The 25032-nt window shown below is 35.1% G+C and overlaps 4 protein-coding genes across 5 annotated transcripts; 3 read left to right on the top strand and 1 right to left on the bottom strand.

The window, feature by feature from the left end:
• The first annotated feature begins 1027 nt into the window (after positions 1-1027).
• On the top strand, positions 1028-4716 carry GLIP5 (GDSL-motif lipase 5). Its single transcript, XM_013000936.2, has 5 exons — positions 1028-1374; positions 1500-1627; positions 3819-4025; positions 4098-4356; positions 4427-4716. The coding sequence occupies exons 1-5, from the start codon at positions 1119-1121 to the stop codon at positions 4642-4644; spliced, it is 1068 nt and encodes a 355-aa protein (XP_012856390.2). The 5' UTR covers positions 1028-1118; the 3' UTR covers positions 4645-4716.
• LOC105975720 (pentatricopeptide repeat-containing protein At4g32450, mitochondrial) lies at positions 4687-6750 on the bottom strand. The gene has a single exon (XM_013000935.2). It carries the CDS (start codon positions 6628-6630, stop codon positions 4789-4791), a length of 1842 nt encoding a protein of 613 aa, XP_012856389.2. The 5' UTR covers positions 6631-6750; the 3' UTR covers positions 4687-4788.
• A 4528-nt stretch (positions 6751-11278) lies between these two features.
• LOC105975719 (Phosphoinositide phosphatase family protein) lies at positions 11279-17773 on the top strand. 2 transcript variants are annotated; one of them, XM_088823186.1, is made up of 17 exons: positions 11279-11454; positions 11564-11872; positions 12726-12930; positions 13040-13205; positions 13800-14022; positions 14146-14222; positions 14400-14587; positions 14669-14766; positions 14877-15010; positions 15103-15198; positions 15326-15647; positions 15772-15893; positions 16073-16186; positions 16453-16635; positions 16769-16942; positions 17035-17128; positions 17208-17773. In XM_088823186.1, exons 2-17 carry the CDS (start codon positions 11756-11758, stop codon positions 17325-17327), a joined length of 2433 nt encoding a protein of 810 aa, XP_088679312.1. In that variant the 5' UTR covers positions 11279-11454; positions 11564-11755; the 3' UTR covers positions 17328-17773. The 2 variants fall into 2 exon arrangements, with proteins under 2 accessions (XP_088679312.1, XP_088679313.1); XM_088823187.1 differs by having other exon boundaries at positions 11333-11454; positions 13040-13667.
• Positions 17774-18251: 478 nt separating this feature from the next.
• EDA25 (CCAAT-binding factor) lies at positions 18252-25001 on the top strand. The gene is made up of 16 exons (XM_088823176.1): positions 18252-19082; positions 19245-19317; positions 19483-19602; positions 19718-19793; positions 19948-20016; positions 20101-20181; positions 20453-20524; positions 20978-21070; positions 21181-21324; positions 21906-21989; positions 22076-22219; positions 22441-22530; positions 22670-22752; positions 22860-23222; positions 23716-23938; positions 24056-25001. Exons 1-16 carry the CDS (start codon positions 18410-18412, stop codon positions 24731-24733), a joined length of 3066 nt encoding a protein of 1021 aa, XP_088679302.1. The 5' UTR covers positions 18252-18409; the 3' UTR covers positions 24734-25001.
• Positions 25002-25032: the final 31 nt, after the last annotated feature.

The following is a 25032-nucleotide window of genomic DNA, read 5'->3' as shown; positions in this document are numbered from 1 at the left end:
GAGAGCAAAATAAAAAAAGAGGAGCAAAGACGACCAGGTGATAAACACCAGGTGGGTCTTCTGCTGCCATGTGTCCCCTTTTTTATTTTTCTAAAATCCCTAAAGGTAAACCCTAGCGGGGAATATATTATAAAATACAAAAAAAAGACATGTGGCAGCAGAAGACCCACCCGGTATTTATCACCGGGTGTAGGGTCGAACAAATCAGACGACCAGGAACAGAAGCAAACGAGAACAACGATCACGAAGGAACGCTGCTTCATCGATTTCAGAAGAAAAGACGTGGATTGACGGACAAAATATTTATCAACACATAGAAACATCATATTCAATTTTCTTTAAGGTATGTTCTATAATAATCTTTTTGGGGAATTATATGTGTTTGTTTAAATCTTTGATTAAAATATTCAATGAAATTTTGAACTATTTGGAGTTCAATACTCTATCCGGAACAGAGATACATTATACATTAGTTTAAAAGTTTTATTTTTTTATTTTATTTTGACATGCTTTAAATTTGTGTGCGAATATTTTTTTTTTTGCTCAAATATAAATATATATTGATCAAAAAAGCAAAATATTATTAACAACGCAAATGATTGTTTCAGTAAATGAGGGTTTCAAAGAAAATTATTTTATTAGATTTTTAGCAAAATACATTCAGTATTTTAATTCATAGTAAAGAAGAAAAAAAAGTTAAATGAAAAATACAGTAAAACTAAAGGAGAAAAATTACAGTGGTGGTTTAGTAGCATAGGAGAAGATGGGATGTTTGTGGCAAAAGAAAAAAAAATAGTTGGATTTATCTTATCCATCACACGTATTCAAATTCAACCATGATTTAGGAGTTTCCTTGCTTTTAAAAGTGGTCCCACAAAAGAAAGAATAATAAACCAATATTTCACTAATATTTTCCACATGGCAAGTTGTAATTGGTGTCTGTTTTTTGGGCATAAATGGGGAGTCCGTTACAAATTTGCTCCCATACAATTATATATATATAATTGCACACACATAAACACACACTAGCTGGTGTCACAATATCTTGCTTCTCTTTCAACATATATTACAAATTCACACCTAATTACTTAGCAACAAAAAACCCAAAAAAAACAAAAATGTCAAATAATTTACCATATAAGCTTTTCATCTTGATTATTATGGTTTCAATCCCAGTAGTAATCAGCAGCGGCGGCACGAGAAAAGACCATAATGCCCTCTTCTTCTTCGGGGACTCGTTTTTCGACCCGGGGAACAACAATTACATAAGCACCACCACTCTCGACCAGGCCAATTTCTGGCCCTACGGCGAAACGTACTTCAACTCCCCCACCGGAAGATTCTCCGACGGCCGTTTGATATCTGATTTCATTGGTGAGCTTTAATTCGTCGTCAACGAAGACGAAAAAACACGCATCGGAATTACGATTAATATGCTTGATTCTCTTTTTGTATATTTGTTTGATGATTTTAAATTTGTGGTGTGTGCAAGGTGATAGCTGAACATGCAGAAGTGGCATTGATTCCTCCATATTTACAGCCAATCAGAAACGAGCAGATTAATTACCATGGGGTAAATTTTGCTTCAGCTGGAGCTGGGGTTTTATCTCAGACTTTTCAAGGAATGGTACACATTTTCTTCCATATTTTTCCTTTTTCTTTTTTTTTCCCTTTTTTACCCCTCATGCAAAATAAAAATAAATTTATTCAAATTTATGCATTTATTGGAATTCTAAAATAAATAAAAATTAAATGTCGACAATAATCGATTCTTTGAAAAGATGTATTAGAGCACCAAAATATCGACACGTTGGGCATGACTTTACATAAACGTCTCTAAGAATAAAAGTTACTAATGGATCCCCACACTAGTAAAGTTGTTTTTGAGCAAAATTTGTAGCTAGGCTTGATTTGATATCTTTTCGTCACTTCGCTAAATCACGTGTAACACAATATCGGAGAAATTATGTTAATTTAGGTTCGCATTCGATTAGCTATGAATACCTTCCATACCTGAGAAACAGAATCTATGTTAACTGTAGTTTGTGCTTTTTAGGTGGAGGATCGGAACCCATTTTAATTTGGAACTTGTGAGAGAATGCAGTCGAACTTTTGGGTCTAAATTTTCGGATTTTCTCGACCCAATTAATTTTTTTTATTTTTCCTAAAAATAAATAAAATATTATAAAAAATCAGGCAAAGTCCCAAAAAATGAGAGATGGACAATTATTGCCATCAATTGCTCAATCTAAAAACATGTACTTGCATAAGGTCCAACCCATGTCGACAGGGAAAGATTCTCTATTAAATATATTACTTTATTTTATTTTATTTTGGTTAGAAGATTACACAATTTTAAAATATAGTTTCGCATAAGTCTTTTTCAATCATCAAATATCAAAATAATGCAGATGTTTTTTGGACAAGTGAAAGTGATGTCTTAGCTAAATTATTTACAAGGGAACACAATGATTATTAATAGTCCAAGATTTTTATTATAAGTCAATGAAGCCAACATTATATTAGTGAAAAACCTAATATTCGTTTGTTTTAACTTTTAAGTTAGGTTCACCACCACTGCAATTAATTTTTCATTTTTGATTAATTTACTTTTTTTTTTTTTTAAATTTACTTTGTGTGTTATTTTCCTAATTTCTTGTGGAGCTTAGTAGATGACTATTAATGGGAGCTAATTAAGTGTAAGATTGCCAAACTATTTTCCTATACTACTAAATCTAAGGTGGTTTACGTCTCTCGTATGATTTGTAAGTTATTATACGAGAGTGTAGGTTCATCCAATGCACATGTATAATTAGCTGCGAGTTCTTTTATTATCAAAAAAAAAAAAAAGTAACGTGTCAACAATATTAGGGTTAGTAAAACACCCATAACATCTTTATGTCGCAATTCGCTGGTTAACTATTTATCTATTTTTGACATTATCGCACATAAATACAAGTGGATGTCATAAAATATGTATGATGTTATACATGTGCGTGTTAGAATACAATACAACAAGATTAAGCTAGTATCACATTCGTTACATCTGAAATGTTATTCATAGTGCGACATTTACTGGCTTCCCGTGCCAATTTATGTCATATATCCTTTTTTTCTTTTTCTTTTTATTTTTAAATGAAAATCAGTTAAGTAGATAGTGGGCCCGGGGGAAATTTCATCTTGGCCTTGTATGAGAAAAAAGGCCAGGCCCAAAAACGACAAGCTATATCTGTGTAGAGTCAGAAGCCCACATGAGGCATGGCCCACAAACCCAGTAATTAGCTAGGCTTAGGGTTTTGTCATTGACTTGTCAAAATCATGACCACAGTCCGGTTCTGGGCCGGTTCGCCTTCGGAACCAATGGTTCAGATTCATCTCGGACTCGGTGGGTGGCTAATTTACATTTTTTGATTATTTTTTAAATTTTCGTTGAACCGGTGGTTTAGGTTCTGGTTCAACATTTTTATGAACCTGAACCGAACCTTAATAATCGGTTCCGGTTCCGGGCCGGTTCCGATTCGGAACTGGACCGTGGTCAGGTCTAGGTCCATACCCGGCTGAACTTGACTCAAGTAATCGGGATCCGAATAGTCACTTTTTTAGGACAAGTATTTGATAGCAATTAGGACTATCAAAATGTTGTAAATACTAATTAATTATTATTCCGTTTCAAAAGAAATTGGAATTTCGGAAATTAAAACCAAAAAAGTTGTTTCAAAATCGGAAATATTTCGGATCCGCAAAATTCGAAAATTCTATTTTTATTTCATGATTTTCATCCAAAATGTCATCTCTAAAAATATTGACTACTGTTTCAGGTAATTGATCTGAGAACACAGCTGAGAAACTACAAGAAGGAAGTTGCTCAAGTAACCCCAAAAACTGCAAGAAATGCAGTTTATTTTTTCAGCATTGGCACCAATGATTATATCAGCCAATTCCTCTTAAACTCCACTGTATTTGCATCTTATCCTCACTCAAAATACGTCGACATGGTGATCGGGAACTTGTCGATCGTCGTTAAGGTACGTTTTCTACAATTACACTTATTTTTCAATAATCATATATTTTAAAAAAAAAATTAAAAATTTGTGCAGGAAATATACAAAAAAGGGGGCAGAAAATTTGTGTTTCTAAATTTAGGAGAATTGGGTTGTTTGCCAGGGCTAAGAATTCTTCGACCAGAAAGAGATGGTGGTGGATGTTTGGAAGAAGCGTCACATTTTGCAGAATTGCATAACAAAGAACTCGAGAAGTTGGTGTCGAAAATGGAGCAGAATTTGGATGGTTTCAAGTATTTTCTCTACGACTTCAAAAGCAATCTTGCACAAAGGATAACTCAACCCTTCAAATATGGTAACTCGAAAAGTTCTTTTTTTTTTTTTTTTTAATAAATAAAGAAAAGCTCTTACACTAAATCTTGCAGGTTTCAAGGAGGGAAAACGGGCATGCTGTGGGACCGGGCGGTTCAATGGTGTATTTAGCTGTGGAGGAAAAAGACCGGTGAAGGATTTTGAACTGTGTCGAAATCCAAATGAATTCATCTTTTGGGACTCTTATCATCTTACCGAAAACGCTTATAAACAAATGGCGGATGAAATGTGGAGCATAGCCGCTTTCAAGAACCTCTTCTTATGCTACTAAAACCTCACTTTTTTCGTGCATTTTTATGTAAGCTCAAATAAATTCTGCGTTAATTGAAGCATATATTGATCATCGAGTCCACAAATTAATACAGGGGCAAAAAAATAATGCATGTACCTCAATACGAAAAAAGCCGTATTCATTTCACCAATAATCGTTACAGCTACATGATCCATCTCTAAAATGATGAAACCTCTTACTATCCCTCGCGATAATTTCCCTCCCAACAATCTTCGATATAATCTTAAACGCGTTATGACAATCCCCACAAACACGAAGATTCTTGATTATACGAAGAGGCGAACGGGCCGCACTAGTCAAGAACCCTTGTGCAGCAGCAAGCCTCTCGCTGTGGGCCATAAGAGCCTCCTCTTTGACTTCTTGGTCAACATCGTGTAGCACAAATTTCGTCTCGGGTATATAACCAACTTCTTTCATTTGCTGCTTCAACCCTCTAAGCAATGTGTATATCCTGTCATTATCAGGGTGGGACCTATCTCCCGCTCTGTATTCGTGGACCCTACTCCTAACATCTAATGGATTTTGGCCGCTCGATTTCTTCTTCTCTTTCTCTCTTGCAATATCGGATGCGTTTATTGGTATTAGGCCTGACCTTGATTGCTCGTTTAAACGCGAGGGATCGATTAGCTCAACGAGCTCAGCACAACGGTCGCCAAGCTCTGTATTTCCATGTAATCTAGAGAATTTCATCAGTGTTTCCCAAATATTTACATCCGGTTTAATTGGCATTTTTTCGATGAATTCTAGAGCTTCATTCAAGAATCCTGCATTTCCGAGCATTTCCACTATGCTGACATAGTGTTCCATAGTTGGAGCAATCCCATAATCTTTTGTCATTGACTCAAAGTGGAGCATTCCTTCAACAATATCGCACAATAAACCACACGCGGAAAACACTCCCACGAACATTTGCCCGTCGGGTTTCAGTCCGGAATTTTTGAATTCTGTAAACAAGTCAATAGAATCTTCCCAGAGACCGTTCTTTGCAAGCCAAGATATCATGATGTCCCATGACGTGAGATTTCGTTGGGGCATTTGATCGAACACTGTGAACGCGTCTTTCATGGAGCCACATTTAGAATACATTTCAAGAATCAAATTGTGTGTTTTGACTTCAAGATTTGGCATCGACTTTAGGAGGTGTTCGTGGACGGATTTAGCCTCCTCCAATGCTTCGTTCTCGCCGCAAGATTGCATCAATGACACGTACCGAGGGAGATCAAGTGAAAGACCCTCGCTGTCAATTACTCCCAAAAGTTCCACCGCTTCCTTTAGTTTTCCTTCCTTGATAAACTCATCAAGATCCTCTATTTTGCTTCTGAATCGAGTCCCTTCAGCAACTTCAGCGGACTCGATTTGAGAACCAGTAATTCCACCAACCCGATTTCCATTCCAATTTTGCTGGTAATTTTCGGCATTTGAATAATTAATCCCAGCATTATTACTCTGACCAGAAAAAATTCCTCTACTGCCATAACCAATGAACTCTGGGTTCTGCCGAGGGGCATCAAAATTTTGACCGTAGAGCGGATTAGGGTTTCGAATTTGCTCACCACCATCTAATCCTCCACCGAAAAATCGTCTTTCCCGATCACCGGGATCGTACTCCGAACGATTCTGAGCATCACCACCCCCAATCGTGTCGGAAACATCCGACCTTCCGCCCCCAAATCCACCGTATCCACCATTTAAATTCTGCCCATAAACCCCTCTAGGGTTTTGGTTCTGCTCGACTCCACCCAAATTCCTGTCGTAAACCCGACCACTTTGATCATAGCTGCCATAATCCGCGTGATTTTCAGCAGTGTTCCTCTCGAAATTGTTGTAAAGATCCAATCTTTCGGAAGCCGTGCTGAGATTTCTAACAGAACCAGGAGTGAGAAATGGATACGGAAACACAGAAGGTCTCGCTCTGCATAACGGTCTGAGTGATTTGAAGGTGACGAGTGCTCTTCTGGCGTACATTTCTGAGTGGACTCGGCCGAGGTAACTCGACAAGTCGAATATCGGAAAATGGCTGCTTACACAGAGCTGGAGTTTCGAGCTACCAGAAAAAAAGTGCCCTATCAGACGATGTAGTAATTTTTAAACGGGTCGGATGCGGGACCCGACCCGATTAAATATGGAGCTGTTTTCAGGCCCGGCCCAACAAGTTTGAAAAACAATTCGTAGTGGGATTAGAACGTTTTCGAAGCCCATCCTTGTTGGTTTGACACTATTGATTTTATTAAACGAATAGTAATAGTGAAAATACAAAATCGATTATTCCAACTAATTATAAATACATACCCAATTTTGGCAACCAAGCGACTCGTTATTCGATTTGAATTTGTTTGTTAAAAAATTGTTCGAGCTCGATTTGTTAACATAACGAACCAAGCTTTAACATATAATTTTGTCTGACATCCATTTTTTTGCTCAAGCTTGCTTGATTAGAGAGAAAAGAAAATATTATGCAAAAAAAAATAAAATTAAGGTGCTCAAGCTCGAAACGTTTGCTTATTAAATCGAGCTCAAACATAGTTTTGAAAAAAATAACTAGAATTTCAGAATATTTTGAAAAATGTATGCTTTCGACTTGACTCAATTTGTTTGGACACGTATTTCCACTACACAATTACTCGTTGCTTATTGTTGAATTTGAATGCCTATGGAAGTCCACTCATCTGTTGAGACAGACTACATGTTACGACATTAGGTGACGTAACAGAATTGGTGTGTTGTCACAGTAATAAATCTACTAAAAGCAGAATAAAGAACACAACAATTTAATGTGGTTCGGATACAAATGTACCCTACATCCACGAGGACTTGCAAAACTAGTTCAGATTTAAGTGTACATTAATAGGACTTAATAAAACACTAAAGACTCCCTCTGTGATACGCCGTTCTTGCACACGACTCGAACTTGTTGATAATCAAAGCAATTCCTCCTCCGCACTCTTGGACTTCCTCCAATGTTGAACTTCCTTCAAACGGCGGATCTTCTTTATGGCCTGGTAGAAGAAACCTGTTATGTTGCCACACCTGCCGTGCAGACAGGGCTGCAGCACGGGCTGCACCCTTCAAAGCCTTTATGCTGGGATTTTTCTTATTAAAGCTCCATCGGACTCATATGAGGTTGAGGGCCTTATATAGGCACGAAATCCACCACCCTAAACCTAACTTGGGCCCTAAGAAATCGATTAACTAGGTAATAGAATCCTAGTCGAATTCTACTTCTATTCTAGATAAGTACAAAAGATACCTAACTAGAATATAATACATGGAAATAAATCTAAGTCCTAATAACAATATTACAAAAATAGGACTCTAATTAATTCCAAAATAAACATGGAAAACAAATCTTTGCCAATCTTTAATTTCCACGTATGCGGATTTCTTCAATCTTCACAAATAGAAATCTCGTGCCAACACTTATCATTTTCATAATTACTTCGAAACACTTATTTATTCAAGTCCGTAATAGTTTATACAGATGTACATAGTCAAATGCTACATATCTTTCCCGCAATAGTGGTCTAGTTGATCAAACAAGAAGAGTGTGACGCCTAATGATTTAAGTTTGATCCTCTTTTTCCAACAATTTCTAAATCCAGTCTATTTATACATGATTCATTTATAGTGATTTACACTTCTCATGCGATTCAGATAGTGTTTTACGAGCTAAATTTAGTCGTTCCATATATATAACTAGGGTTACTTTGTCAAAAGAAAAATCTAGTTATAACTTATAGCATCTCATATACACATTACACATGAAATAAAATAAATTAATATATATATATATATATATATATATATATATATATATATAATATGAGTTGTTTGATTTCACCCACGGTTTTCACAAGTTATAAACTAAAAAAATATAAACAATAATTCACAGCCACATTCACAATATATATCAATATCTAAGTCGCAATCAGGTGCATTTATTGTGCACAGCTCAGTGTGAAAATTATGTACACTTGAAAATTAATTATCAAAAAAAAAAAAAAAAAAATGTACACTTGAAAAGTATATTTGACTTTGACAACTAACACAATATTTATAATAATATATTTTAAAGATGTGATAAAGATTATTTTTGTTATTTTCTTCCTTCCAAAACATTTTTATTTATCTCGTTTTCTCTGTCTAGTCGATGTTTTTATTTTTAATTCCATTTATGTAAATTGTAATCTTTGATTCGTTAATTGTGAAGTTTATTTCTAATATTGCAAAAATTTTACTTTATTTCAAGTAAATATATTAAATAATTATAATTAAAATTGTGTGATGGAAGGTGACGTGTATGGGAATCCAATAAAATTATTCCACGTTATCATCTCTCAATAATTTTGATTTCTTACATATTCACACGCTCTTGTGCGTGTAGACTTTAACATTTGTTTATTATTATTATTTTTTTTAATTTTTGCAGATAGAACATTTATTTATTATAATCGAGGTAACACAAATTAATCAAATGGTCCCTCTCCCACACACAAATTTGGCATGGTTGATGGCCTAATTTGGTACCAATTGGCTTGATGACTTTTTAATTTCCACAATTTGTAGAAATTTAAAATTTTGACTACAATTAAATAATAATTAATGTCAATGTAAAGTAGAAACATATATGACACATTTTCCGTGGTCCTAAATATATTTCCTCCTCGTTTACAAAAAACAAAATACATTTCCTCCTTCGAAAGTTTTTTTTTTTTGCGTGGAATTAATGCGATTTGTAGGGTGCAAATTTAAAATACCAGAAAAAACTAGGTTTTGCAACATTTTTCTACTTTTACATGATAATAAAATTACTGATGATGAAAACCGAAATCGAAACCGAAACAGAAACATAATCAAGCACTTAACAACAATAATAGTAACAAATTCATAAGCACTACTAACTTTTCAAAATTATTTGTATTGAAGTGCGGATAATACGGCATAAAATCATGGTAATTTGACCATAAACAAAGTTCACATTTGAATTTATTTATTTGTTTTTAATGAATAATACATTTGTATATTGTTAACCTAACCCTTAAGTTGTCATTTCATCATGATTAATATTCTTAAACTTAATATTATAATTTATTCCTGATGCTGTTCCACTTTCACAAATCAGTTTTAAAACATACATAAAAAAAATAAAAAAAAAATAATAATAGCAATAAAATAAGGAACTTTGTTATTGGGCTAAATGGCTAATGATTGAGCGTGTAAGCACGTACTTGCAGAAACACGTGGCAAAGTTGTCAGCTCTAATTACTATTTACCAACATATACAAATTAAAATGATACTAATTTATAAATAGTTTGATTATGGGGTGATGTAACGTTTTGATAAGTATAAGAAATTTGATGATAAGAAGGAATATTTAATTAAATTATTTTATTTGTTTTTCAAAAGGCCCACGAAAGTTGTAGTCTGTGTATAAATAAAGAGCAGCCGAATTGTTGGTCAATTTCACTTTTTATTTCCCCCAAACACTTTGGAATTTGGTAAATCGGATTTCAGAAAAAAATGTCATTTAATTTCTCTATATATATTTCAGAAAAATAAACAATTATAAAAATATTGGGCCGCTAATTAAATAATACTATAGTTGGGTTTCTTGCAACCAATTTGTCATTGAAGTCAGTGGCGAGTCCAATAATTTGTTATATGGTGCGCTTAATTTTTTTTTTGGTTCGAGCAGCATGCCCAAAATAAGTTTATGATTTTTTTGTGACGAAATTATAAAATACAAAAAAATAAAGAAAAAAGGTTTAGAGTTTATTTAGTTTAATTTTTTTTTTTGAATTTTTGGTGAACTAATTAAAAATGATTTTTTTTCCGTTAATTGAATTTTTGGTGGGTTAATTGATAAAAATTAGGGCGTTTATTTATATTAATTGGACTATTGTGTGAACTAATTAATATATTCACATTTTACGAAATTTCAACCGAATATTAAAAAAAAAAAAAAAAAAAAATTGTCACTTTACATTTAACAGTAGTATGAAGTATGAACCGGTCATCTGGCATTTCAGCATATGCTGTAACCAGCTGGCATATTCTGGATGGCTCTACGTGGCATTAGATTTGTGACTGGAGCATCTTTTTTTTATTTTTTTTATTTTAGTAAATTAAATCTATTAAACACAAATTAAAAGGTTATTTTTGTTTCTATATTGAGATATATTACGTCATTAATAGCATGACAACAATATTATTTATAAATTGAATATCAAACTTCATTTCTACCAATTTGTTTTTTTATAGCATACTCTCTTAAATTTATATTGAGCCATACTTCAATAATTAACTGATATTCCAACATAATTTTATACTGTCACAAAATTAATTAATTAAACTCAATTTTAATTAAATTGATAAGGTCAAACACAAGGTCAAAGGGACATTCAATAAATCTCACTTAATCTAATTACTAACTCCAAAAATATTGAAAATTGTGCTCATAAAACATCATAATAATTAATTGATAATTTTTATTATTTAAATTAAATTTAATAAATAGAACTTTTCGTAGTGATTAATAAAATAAAATAAAATAAAAAATGTTTAACAGATCAATTTAAATATCGTTTTGCCCTAATCTATATCCTAGCTGTAAATACGGATCCTTCAAATACAAAATACACCAATTATTATATTTATACAATATAAAAAAAGGAAAAATAATAAATAAATAAAAAAAAATCAAATACCTTATTCTCTCTCTACACGCCATTTTTTTTTTCTGTGGACGCAGTCGCCGGAGCTCTGCTTCTCCATTTCTCTACCCGATCTGCGTACAGAGACGCCTCCATTCAATCTCAAAATAATTTTCAGCATTTTTCTCTATTTTTTTTTCCTCTTTGAATCGTTTCAATTTTTGTGATATGTTTTTTTTTTTTTCAGTGAAAACCGAGTCTCATTGTAGTTGTTAAGTTGGAGAAGGAGTCTTTTTAAAAAATTGGATGCGTGTATATATATGAACTGAATTATCGGAGGGAGCTAGGGTTTGTGTTGCCGAGTTGACTCTTTACCTGGTTAGAGAGAATTGTATGCGCTAATTAGGTTTTTGTGGAAGAGCCGAGCTGAAGCTCGGGAATGGGAAGCATGGCTTCGGAGAATGAAGAGAGGTTTCAGATCAATGTCCAATCGAATTACGGCGGCGGCGGCGGCGGCAGCTATTTGCAGAAATTCAGGCTTTATGAAACTCGTTCGGTATATTTTTATTTGATCTTGTCAATTATTGCTTTTGTTTTCTTCTGCTTTTTTTTGTTTAATGATGAAGGATTTGTTGATTTTGTTTTGTTGGATTTCATCGAAAACCGGGGGGCCTGGTGTTAACTTTTATGGATTTTGTTGTTGTGGAAACAATTGATTGGTTTGTGTTAATGAGTAAAAGCTTGTATGTATCTTTGGGAAAAAAATCAATCTTTGGAAGTATTAATAACTTCTGTAGATTTAATCGTCGAAAGAGTCAAATTTATTCATACAAATTTGTTGGATCGGAGTTTAACATCTTCTAGTTTTCTTTATATTGTCTGTGTATGTTCGATTTATGTTGAGAGCAGGTGGTATAAGATAGGACAAGAGAGGTTGTTTAAAAACCCTAGAAAATTAATAATGACACAGAATGTAAGGATGTGTGTTCTTTTAGATTTGCATTGATGATCGTTCCGTATCCACGTATGTAGCACTTTCATGTGTATGTAACACTTCATTGATTGCACTTTAAATTGAGACTGCGTGTTTTATTCATTACACGTTTAATTTCTTAATCCGCTACATCGACAATGTATGATAGTCTGTACACGTGTCCGGTGCGTGTTTATAGTGAATTATCAGAATCTGTATTAGTTTTAATTGACACCTGACTCGCTAGGGTTTTCATGATTTTATGGTGAGTAAGCGACAATGACTCAAAACTCAAAAGGAAGGAGATAAATACTACCCTACATGAAGTTCATATATATATTTTTTTATTTTGTTTCTACTATTATTATTAATTTTCTATTCAATGTTGTTTTCTGATTTTAAAACTGGCTTATCAATATGGTGCTTGCTTTTGTAGAACTTTTATATGATTGGCCGTGACAAAAGTAGAACATGCTGGAGAGTCTTGAAGATCCACAGATTAGAGCCGTCCGAGCTAAGCGTCACTGAGGACCCTACAGTATATTCAGATATCGAATGCCACGACCTCCTCAAACGAATTCATGAAGGAAACAGGTCTACTGGTGGGCTGAAGTTTGTCACCTCCTGCTATGGAATTGTTGGTATGTAACATCTTCGATATTTCATGTTCATGCCTCAATGAAAAAAGAAAAATTAAAAAAAAAATCAGAGAAATAATTTCTTTTTTTGTGTTTTTTCCTACGACTATAGGGTTCATAAAATTTTTGGGGCCTTATTACATGCTTCTTATCACTAAAAGAACGAAGATTGGCACAATCTGTGGCCATGCAGTATATTCCGTCGCCAAGAGTGAGATGATCCCAATATCCAATGCTACCGTGCGGTCAAATATTGCTTATTCTAAGATTGAGAACAGGTCTTTTGCCATTTCATATGTAAATGTAAATTCTTAATGTTATTAAAGTGGACAGAACATGAAATTCAATATGCTTGTTATGTTTTTGTATCTTCATCATTTGTCGTAAATGTAGTTCTGTGATTTGTGTCGCATTCATTTGATGTTATAGTTTATTTACCAATTCTACACAGCGGAGGTAACCTATGTAATATTTCCTGATACACCCTTCTGTGAATGTCAGTCATGTGAAGCTAATGAATTTATACCTGTATTAGTATTTGCCTGTATTAGTATTTTCCTATTGTTTCCTGAGGCAAACGATAAAATGCAATGATCATATGATCATTTTAGAGATGTGCTTAGTGCATCCTCAATAGTTAAATTGTTCATAGTGCCCGTTGCCAGTTTTTCCCAGCAAATGTGCAGGGGGCAAACCGCATTGGTGTCCTGATGTTAATTTAAGATGTTGAGTGAGACAAGGTATCATCAGATTTGAAGGGGGATATTCATTGTCTTTTGTTTTTTATGTTATTCATAGGTGAACTTATATAACTTCTTTTTCTATTAGACTTCTACTTACTTGGTTTGCCTCTCTCTTATTTTGATATCTAGATACAAGAAGCTCTTACGCGCGGTGGATCTTACCAAAGACTTCTTTTTTAGCTACTCCTACCATGTTATGCTTAGTCTTCAAAAGAACCTAAGCCATCATGAAACAGGATTAATCCTCTATGAGACAATGTTTGTCTGGAATGAGTTCTTGACTCGTGGAATTCGAAATCAGCTCAAGAACTCGATTTGGACTGTGGCCTTGGTTTACGGATTCTTTAAACAGGTATTGCTAGTAAAAGTTCTTGATTGAGGTTAAATTAGATTATTCGTCTAGTTTCTTGTTATATCTCGAGTCCTACATGATTATGCATTCAAATGATGATGTTTAATTTTGATGTTGTAACAGGTTGAACTTTCAATATCTGGGCGTGAGTTCAGTTTGATTCTTATTGCAAGACGATCCCGCCATTATGCTGGAACCAGGTGACAAAAAAATCCTAAATCATTTTACAATTTTTATTTCTTGCTCCAAAATGCATTAAATGTCGGCACGTCGGTTATTGATTTGACTTCAACAATCCATTTCTTATGTGTGTTTTGGGACTGCAACACTATATTAACTTGCTATCAGATTGAGATAACTCTTCTTTTGCTCTACAGATACTTGAAACGAGGAGTAAATGAAAAGGGTCGTGTAGCGAATGACGTTGAGACCGAACAAATTGTGATTGAGGATGTGCCTGAAGGAAGTCCCAAACAAATATCCTCTGTTGTGCAGAACCGGGGTTCAATTCCCCTCTTTTGGTCGCAAGAGACCTCGCGATTAAATATTAAACCTGACATCATATGTAATACTTCTGACACACAGTTAATGTACGTACGTAATTGCTAATTCGTCACTCTTTCACTGACTCTATTCCTTTGTCCAGTATCAAAGAAGGACGACAACTATGAAGCCACCAAACTTCACTTCGACAATCTGGTTAAGAGATATGGCAATCCTATTATCATATTGAATTTGATCAAGGTAGACTTTCATTTGATGCTAATGTATAATATGTCGATATGTTTTCCTTACATTTGTTTTTGACGTTGCTGAGTGTATTATCATGTTTACATTTCGTTCTTGATTGCCAGACGCGGGAGAAGAAGCCCAGAGAATCTATCCTCCGCGCAGAGTTCGCTAATGCTATTGAAGTTCTTAATAGGGATCTTGTGCGTGAAAATCGTTTGAAGTTCCTCCACTGGGATTTGAGTAAACACTCCCGAAAGTAAAATTTGCAACTCTTCATAATCTTTGTTTGCTCATTTTTCAAACTTGAAATATGTTTCGACTTAATAATTATACCCGTCTATTTTTCAGCAAAGCGGCTAGTGTGTTGCAGTATTTAGTCAAAGTGGCAACTAATGCAGTGGAGTTAACTCACATATTCTATTGTCAAGTACTGCCATCTTCAAGGTGAGAAATAGAAACTGCCGTACCTCGACTCTACGTCGGAGTATATTTTAATCATATTTGTTGCTCTTTGTCGCTTTAATACAACCTCGATATCCACGAAACTAAAATATTACCCAACTATTTCCAGCCAACTGCCATGCAGCAACAACTGCAACGGTCATTACGCTGACGAGGAAGCAGACAGCTCGAATGGGAGTTACTTTGTCAGACCACCTATTTTCCAAAAAGGGGTTTTGAGAACAAATTGTATCGACTGTTTGGATCGTACAAACGTCGCGCAATACGTCTATGGATTGGTTGCTCTTAGTAAACAGTTGTATGCATTAGGATACATCGATGTTCCTACCATTAATTTGGACTCCTCGTTGGCTGATGACTTGATGAAGACTTATGAAGCTATGGGCGACACACTTGCTCTACAATACGGCGGATCTGCCGCACATAACAAGGTAGATATTACTTTTATCTTGCACAATTCATCCAGTTTTTTTTTCTTTTTTCTAATTAAAAGAACTACAATAAATTGTTCTTTGACTTTGAGCATTTTTTTTCCTTGATTATTTCCGTAAACAGATATTCTCAGAGACAAGAGGTCAGTGGAAAGCAGCAACGCAGTCGCAAGAATTTCTGAGAACTCTTCAGCGTTACTATAGTAACGCTTACATGGATGCTGAAAAACAAGATGCCATAAATGTGTAAGCCGATCGGTCCTCCTTCCGATTTTTGTTATGAAAGATTTTTCATTTATCTGATTCTTTGATGTTTCTTTTTCATCATTAGTTTATGTAGCAAATTAAATAACCCACCCGAGTTCCGTGTCAAATATAATGTTCTGCTTGCAGCAAGATTAAGCTTAATTTTTTTTCGTGAGCAGGTTCCTCGGACATTTCCAACCACAACAGGGTAAACCAGCTCTGTGGGAGCTCGATTCTGATCAGCATTACAATGCTGGAACACGTGGTTTAGGTTTTGCAGAGAAAATGGCTAGGTAATTTTCAAAAATTTGTGAAACAACCATTTCACTTTTTTACTTAGTCGAGTTCTTGAAATAAAACCGGACAAGTGCTATAACTCGTCGTCTTGGAATTGTTAAGAATATTATACTGTTCTGAGTATAGAGAAATGAGCTAGAATTACATCCCGTTTATTTACATGTTATCTATGAGTACTAATCATTGAGAGAAACGATATGCTGAGAGGATTCTTTCTGTTCGGTTTGTCTGCGTTTCGTTTGTGATAAATTGAATTTTGCAGGTCGATAATGAAAAGGTCCCTTTCCGATGGCAACATCCTTTGTGATAACAACACACCTATTGTTGGATCGAAGATGAATAATTCTCGCATCCCTTTGCCTGCAATTCAAGCGTCTGATATCAGTATTTCGGATTCAAGCCCAGAAATGTCGACTTGTGGAAGTAATGATATATCTTATGCCAGGTAGGATTTCCTGACGTTTGATAATTAAAATGATGCTTCGACTGCGTTTGTCAACACCTTTTGGATAATGGTCCCACTCAAATTCGAGTTTTGGCTATATCGACTCTGTAATAATAACGTCTGTCGTTTGTAGGTATACGCCCTCAATGTCTAGTAGACAGCTTTTCTCCGAGCAGCCGCAGGAGTATCTAGGAAACGACAGCATGTATTTTTTCGAGCATGGAGATTCATACAACTGTTCGAATTTTCTTGATGTTGAATCTCTGTCTTCATCTGGGAATTCGTGCGAAGAAGAAAATTACGAAAGGTAAATTCTTTGTGTGTTTTCATAAAACATTGTATCATTAAATGATATTTATGAAATAATTAAAAAAAAGGGACGTCGTATTTTCTCCGTAGATCATCGCTCATTGAGTCTCAATCTGCTGGCTTGTCATCGGGTGAGATAAAAGTCGAAGCGGGCCCATCTTATCGGTCTGGATCAAGCTTAAAGGTCGGTCGGTTCTCATACAGCATAGCATGTTTGTTTGAACTTCCGATTATTAACAATTAAGTTATATTTTTATTTTTAGGGAAAGGAACTAGCTAGTGGTGATCTAAGCGACGGCGGTGCAAGTAGCTCCAACGATTTATCGGGATTTTCCGAAGAATTTGTGAACTGGGTTAATTACGGAGATGGGCTTTTTCCTTGAAAAAAGTTGACGGTCTCAAAATTCTTACCGAAGCTGATATTTTCGGCCATTGTTTGATTTCGATTAATCCATCCGAAGGATGTGAATCAGTAACTGGAAATAAATGGCAAAAAAAAAAACAAAAAAAAAAAAAAAAACAAAAAAAAAAGAACAAAAAAAAGTTGATATAGCTAGACAAAAGACATGGTGAAGAAGTTTTGGTACATAGCATAGATTTTTTTATTTAATGAACGTTTTTTTTTTTTTTTAAACTGTACATTTTGCAGAACTAATTTACCGGTTTAGTAAATTATTCAAAAACCAGAGAGTACAAGTAGTTTTTACTTCCATTGTAAATATTCCTAGGTTTATTTTTACTGGAGTTCTGTTTCTCTCATTTTTATGTTTTATGTAATATATTAATTGTTGACTTTCTGACGTGAAGCATATATAATTTTTTTTCTCTCTCCATTTTCAATTTTCTTGTCTTTTAAAATGTCACCAATTATCAATTCTCAAACAAAAGATTACCCGAGTTATTTGTGTTATACACTTGTATTATGTGATCGAACTTCGCTTGTCGGTTATGGTGACTTAAGCGTGATGTCAACCCAAATCTTCTCACGACAGCTTGAAATGCCGTCGGAGTCTCGATATGTCTTCATTTCTAGAAGTGGAACTGTTTTCTTGAGATGCAAATTTCATTAGAGTCTTGACCTGATTACCTTCTTATTTGTGCATGCCGCATTTAACGGGCTTTATGTTAAACAAGCTTCAGCTCCCCTAAAACCTCGAATCGAGGTCGAATCATAGAACTCATGTCTTCACCTAGTGTCCAAACATATATTATTTGGGGGTGTTCAAGAAAAGTTAAATTAGTAAATTTGTTAAATTGTACGATTTTTAATTCTTTTAATTTTTTAAATTGTATTATTTATATTTTTTATTATGCCCAAGGACAACAAAGCCCAAAACCTCAACCAATAGCTTCTGGCCAGTGGTAAGCATTTACATATTATACGACGCCGTTTGCCAAAACCCTTAAAAACTTAAAACCCTCGTCTTCTTTACTCACAGTTTCCCCCAATTCATACGTCCCAAAAATGGCTGCCGTTAAAAATTCCGGCCCCCCTGTAGACACAGCCAACCTGCACTCCGAGGTCGTTTCTTTTGCCTCCTCCCTAGGGTTCTCCTCCTCCGCCGGAGCCACCGCTCCCTCCTCCGGCTTCAAAAACTCCGATTCCAGAAAAACCCGCCCCAACAAGCCTCAGTCTCAAAAACCCCCAAACCCCCGGAAGAATCCACCCCCGAGAAACAGTAAATTCGAAAACCCTAAAACAAACACCCGACGAAACACTGCAGCACCTCCTCAAATTAACAAGTTCGACGCCGCCGACGACAGCAATTTGTTGCCGGAAACCGATAACAGCAAATTTAAGAATCTTCTGAAGCTCCCGCTTGTGAAATCCGGTATACTCGGGGTGTGGTACGACGATGCTTCTAAGATGGAAGATGAATTGATTGGGAAAGACAAGAAAATCGAGTACAACAATGTCGATGAGTGGAAGGGTTTGGTGAAGACGAAGAAAGAATTGGGCGAGCGGCTTTTGGCGCAGTACGCGCAGGAGTATTTGTCTTCGCGAGGGCAGCATGGAGATATTAAGATGCTTATTGCTACTCAGAGGTCGGGTACAGCTGCCGATAAGGTTTCGGCACTGTCTGTTATGATTGGTGATAATGCAGTTGCTAATTTGAGATCAGTTGACCTACTTTTGGGTAATCTATTAAATTTTAATGCATGTGATTATGTTATCTATTGCGCTATGGATTATTAATTTTTCTTTATTCGTGGACTCGTTGATGTAGCTGGTTGTTACAATTGGTTTTTAGTCTTCTCGGTGCTTTGTGAGATGATTTTGTTATAATTATGATGTGCAGGAATGGTGACAGCGAAAGTTGGGAAACGACATGCGTTTACAGCCTTTGAAGCATTGAAAGAGATTTTTATCATGTGAGCCCGTAGCTTCTTTATTCATCTTGGTCAACAGAAGAAATTTCCGTAGTGCATGTTCTTGAAAAATACGTAGAAGCAAATAATTAGAGCACTTGTAGCAAAAATGATAAGTTATTCTTCTACCTGTTTTCACAACGATTGATGTCTAAATTTTTATGGCAGTCTATTACCTGACCGCAAGCTGAAGACTCTCTTTCAGCGGCCTCTAAATCACATCTCTGATACAAAAGATGGTTATTCTCTTTTACTCTTTTGGTATTGGGAGGAATGCTTAAAGGACAGGTATCTCTTTAGTTTTCTAAACTTCTCTATTCTTGTTATTGCCTCATTTTTCAAATAAAATGTATGTAATTAAAAAACTTCTGTCGATAATGACTAATGGATACCTAATTCGTAGGTATGAACAATTTGTTGGTGCACTCGAGAAAGCTTCACTTGATGTAATAGTTCAGCTCAAAAGCATGGCACTGAAGGTTAGCATTTTACGCGTGGCTGATCTTTTTTTTTTTGGTGGTTTATGCTTCGTATTAGTCTCTCACATTCATCCACAGTTTAGTTCGATTATTAGTCTAGGCGCTAAAACTGAAGCCAATTGTACGTGTTCTCATGTTTGATTCAATGTCTCAGATCATGTATACATTGCTGAAGAGCAAATCAGAACAGGAGCGTCGTCTTCTCTCTGGACTGGTGAATAAGGTATATTGACATTCCTCTGTTCATACAATTACATATGATGAAATTTCGGGTTCCGTTACTTACATATTATTGACTTGTTTACAGCTTGGAGATCCTGAAAACAAAGTTGCATCTAATGCAGATTATCACTTGGCAAATCTTTTATCTGAGCATCCAAATATGAAGGTGATTTTTGTAGTATTTGTACCTTGAGCAGTTATCGTTTTACTTATATTTTGGGTATTTGCATTAAATGTAGATGAATCAATTCCTTTAGCTGTGGGGTTTTGAATTCTTCGGTTTTTTTTTACTGTTAGTTGGGGTTATCTGCAAGAAATTCTGATGTCTCTAGATCTGAGCTTTTGGGTTATCTACTTCTTCAAACTATGCTTATTCATGTCATTTTCAATTCGTTAATGAAGAATGAATATTAATATGTCCTGTTATTTTTTTTCAGACAGTGGTGATTGATGAAGTGGATAATTTCCTGTTTCGACCTCGTCTTGGATTACGAGCCAAGTATCATGCTGTATGTTCACATCAATTTTTACACTCCCTTTACTTTATATAATACCCTGGTTGACCTTTTCTGATCTTTGTAAGGTTGGATTATATTGTGCTGGTTTACCGCAACATCCTATTTGTTGTTTACAGCCAATCAATTTGATACAATTTTAGATTTTTTTGATCTATACTTATTTTGTATTATTAATACTGCGTTTGTGACTAGTCGATTCAAGCTAGCTTTCTATAAAAACTACGATAGCGGAAAATTTATAATCAAGTCACTTTGAAATGACTAAAAGAAAAGAAGCAAGAGAGATATGAGAAGAAAGAAAGAAAAAAAAAGAGAGATACACCTCATTCACTGTTAAAATTGCTCATTTGTAATTTGAACACATAAGGAATTAATGACCTTTGATTTTTTAGCTTGGTTATTTTTCATTCCCTATACCGTCACCTTAATGCCTATGATGTACAGGTAAACTTTTTGAGTCAAATTCGTTTGAGTCACAAAGGAGATGGACCTAAAGCTGCAAAACGGTTGATTGATATTTATTTTGCTCTCTTCAAGGTAGAGTCTTAAGCTTTCAAATTTTGCATTCATGTTACCCATCTAACCAATTATTATCTTGGGTTGATTCTGAAAGTTTCATTGAATTATCATATTTTCTATTTCTCCAGCTTTTGATATCAGAGGCTGGAGCAGCACAATCTACCGGAAAGTATAATAAAAAAGCTTCTAGTTCTTCGAAAGACGATAAAGAGAAAGCCCCAGCGGACTCACACATCGAAATGGATTCACGGCTGTTATCAGCTCTTCTAACTGTAAGTACAAACATCTTCTTTTTGTTCCTTAATAAATGCCACATAGTTGACATCTCGGATAATTTTTAGCTGGCACTATGATCATAGTCTTCCATTCACACTATCTTGTCTAAAAACTGGTATTATTATTATTATTATTTTTTTTTCATCTCCCTCAAAAGCTTGAAACAATTTTCTCTCATCATGAAACTTTACTTATGTGTTTTTCTAATTCTTGGCTTCCATGTTATCTTAGATAATAAGCACCAAGCTAACTGAATCAAACACCACAGTTAGATGCTATGCAAGCTACTCTTTTAACTTATTCAGTTTTGTCATGCGGAATTTAATTCACTTTGGCCGAATCGCAAATTGCGCAAAAGCACTTTGTAGGCACTCATCTTTTCTTAACTCTCTCTCTTTCTGTGTGTGTGAATGCAAAAGTATGTAGTTTTTGCTTTTAGTTTCCAATTATTCTTATTTCTTGCCAACTAATGACCTTTCTTTGTACGAATGTTATGTGATAACTAGGATTCTCAGTATATTTAGTATCAGAAAGCCTTCCCGGTATAATTAATTAACATCTCCTTCTCTTGGTGCAGGGTGTTAATAGAGTTTTTCCATTTGTGTCTAGTGAAGAAGCTGATGATGTAGTAGAGGTTCAGACTCCTTTGTTGTTTCAGCTGGTAGTGCCTTTGATCCCCATTACTTTCTTTTATTGTTACGTGGATTTTGATATCTTATGTTAGAGATTATGTGCTTTGATGATCAGGTTCATTCAAAGAACTTCAATGTTGGAGTTCAAGCGTTAATGCTTCTCGACAAAATCTCATCTAAAAATCAAATTGTCAGCGACCGTTTTTATCGGGCCTTGTATGCAAAACTCCTGCTCCCTGCTGCAATGAATTCTTCTAAGGTCAGTAACATTATCTACTGGATCTATTTTTTTTTTTACCTGGTGTAATGAATATGCTTGGTAACTATGTTAATTGAACTGAAAAGTTCACTATTTGGATAGATTTGCCAGAATCTATTTGTGTTCTCATTCATTTCTTAGTTACATCTCCTATTTCTAATATTGTTTCCCTTCCTAGACGAATTTGAAGTGTTTGATCACGTTCTGTTTAATTTTTACAGGAGGAAATGTTTATTGCACTCGTATTGAGGGCAATGAAGAATGATATCAATATAAAGCGAATTGCTGCATTCTCAAAGCGTCTGTTGCAGGTTTGCATTAAAATATATGTTGTCCTTTTCCCATTTATTTTGTTTTGCATTTTCAATTACTATGCAAGATTTAGACCATACAAATCCGACGCTGCTATATTGTTATACTCTATTGATGGACTCCTCTTTTACCTAACAGGTTGCCCTACAGTTGCCGCCTCAATATGCCTGTGCATGCCTTTTCATGCTCTCCGAAGTCCTTAAAGCACGCCCTCCTCTTTGGTAGGGCTAGTTTCTCGTAGAAAAATATTTTCAGTTTTGTAAAAATGAAAAAAATAATCTCTCCGTGGTTAAAAGTGGAACTTTTTTTTTTTTTTTTTATCACGTAGGAATATGGTGCTTCAAAATGAGACTGCTGATGCTGATGATGATCTTGAGCACTTTGAAGATGTCAAAGAAGACGACGACAATCGGACTGTTCCTGCATCTGATGACAAAGTCAATAAAGGTCATAATGCTGACATCAGCAATGTATACGATGATGATAGCGATTCATCACTCGATGAAAACGGTGCTGCAACTTCTGGTTTTGAAGATTACAGTCTTAATGAAGAAGATGATTTACTTGGAGAAGGTGATTTCGACAATAAACTTGAGGGACCTAAGTCAACTTCTGGCAACAAAGTGCAGAGTTCTCAAAGCGTAACATTGCCTGGGGGTTACGACCCACGATTAAGGGAGCCTAGTTATTGGTAATTTTTATGCATTTCTTATATGGTTTTGATTATATTTTAACATCAATCTTCGTAAGCACTTTTGATGATAGAATTATATATAGAGAGAATGAAGTGGTATTTTCTGACTGAATTTTTTAAACAAACGAAAATGAAAAAAAAGAAAGAAAAGCAAACGTTGTTGATGATATCATAGGATAACTGAGTACCTTTTAATGAATAGATTTTATGGGGTGTTGCTTTGAGCATTTATTCGATCAAGTATGTGATCAAATGTTATATGACGTACCATTTGGGTTTCGGCAACTTTTTTCTGAAGCAATGCACTACTAAAAATCACAGGGGGTTGATATATGAGATCAGTTGTGTGTGTGTTTTTTTTTTTCCTCTGGAATGTTAATTTGGACTATGCCTGTGTTTATGAAGTTTTGGTTTCGTTTATAACCATGTTAGTCGTCTTTAAATTTTTTATAAATCATTTATTATGGTTGCTAATTTTCACGAGCAACAGCAATGCAGAGCGGGTTGGCTGGTGGGAGCTAACAGTACTTGCCTCACATGTGCATCCTTCAGTTGCTGCAATGGCCAATACCCTTCTTTCTGGGGTCAATATTGTGTATAATGGCAATCCACTTAACGATCTTTCACTTGTGGCGTTTTTGGACAAGTTAATGGAAAAGAAACCAAAACAAAATACATGGCATGGCGCCTCCCAAATCGAACCTGCCAAGAAGGTTAGTTTTTTTCTCTCCTTTTTTATTTTTTTTTTTATTTTTTTTATGTCCACTGCGAATTTCTTGATTTGGTTTTATATTGCATGTATATGTTTTTTATTTTTTATTTTCGTGCAGATGGATATGAACCACCAGCTAATAGGGGCAGAAATCTTGTCACTGGCGGAATCCGATGTGGCACCTGAAGACGTAGTTTTCCATAAATTCTACACGAACAAAATGAATTCCTCAAAGAAACCGAAAAAGAAAAAGAAGAAAACTGTTGATGAAGAAGCTGCTGAAGAGTTATACGCAGTTGATAATGGCGAAGATGAAGATGATGGAAGTGATGATGAAGAAATCGACAATATGCTTGACACAGTCAATGCAGCAGACGGTGATTACAATTACGATGATCTGGACAAGATTGCTGACGAGGATGACGAAGACTTGATTGGTGATGCGAGCGACGAAGAAGGCGATGAAGAAGCGAATTTCCCTTCAGATATTGATGATGAAGAAATCGAGGACGATGAGAATATTCCGACTGATGAGGATATTCCGGGAGAGAATAGTGACGACGATGATATTGCTATAGGAGAAGCTGACGATGGGAGTGACTTCGAGGAGGTGGAGGAAGAGAGCTTTGAGCTAAAGAAGAAGAAGAAGCGAAAGTCGGGAGCTTCTCCTTTTGCTAGCCTTGAAGAATACGAGCATTTGATTGAGGATGAGGTGGCCCCTGACCCTGAGTCTGGTTCGTCAGTGCAGAAGAAGAAAAGCAAATCGAAGAAGAATAAAAAGGCGAAAAGATCTTAGCTATATCGAAGATTCTTTATACACCCCTGATTTTTTTTTTTTTTTTTTTCCAACTTTCCTTTGATTGATTATCAGTGAATTATTATGGAATTTTTGATAATGAGATAGAAGTTAACTAGTTTTTATTCCCTTTTGTTGGGGATAAGTTATGTTGTAGAAATTTTATGAGTTTGGCTGTGGGACTTTTACACAAGAATTCAAATATTTCTTGTTGATTGATTAGTATTGTAAACTTTGCAATATTTTTCTTTATATATCAATTTCTTTCTGGACATTATATTATTTTTTATAAAATATAG

Source organism: Erythranthe guttata, chromosome 9, assembly GCF_056151865.1.
Source record: "Erythranthe guttata isolate IM_541 chromosome 9, IM_541, whole genome shotgun sequence".
In the NCBI taxonomy this organism is placed as follows: domain Eukaryota; kingdom Viridiplantae; phylum Streptophyta; class Magnoliopsida; order Lamiales; family Phrymaceae; genus Erythranthe; species Erythranthe guttata.
Note: the sequence above shows the minus strand (reverse complement) of the source record. Positions and strands in the feature narration are given on the sequence as shown.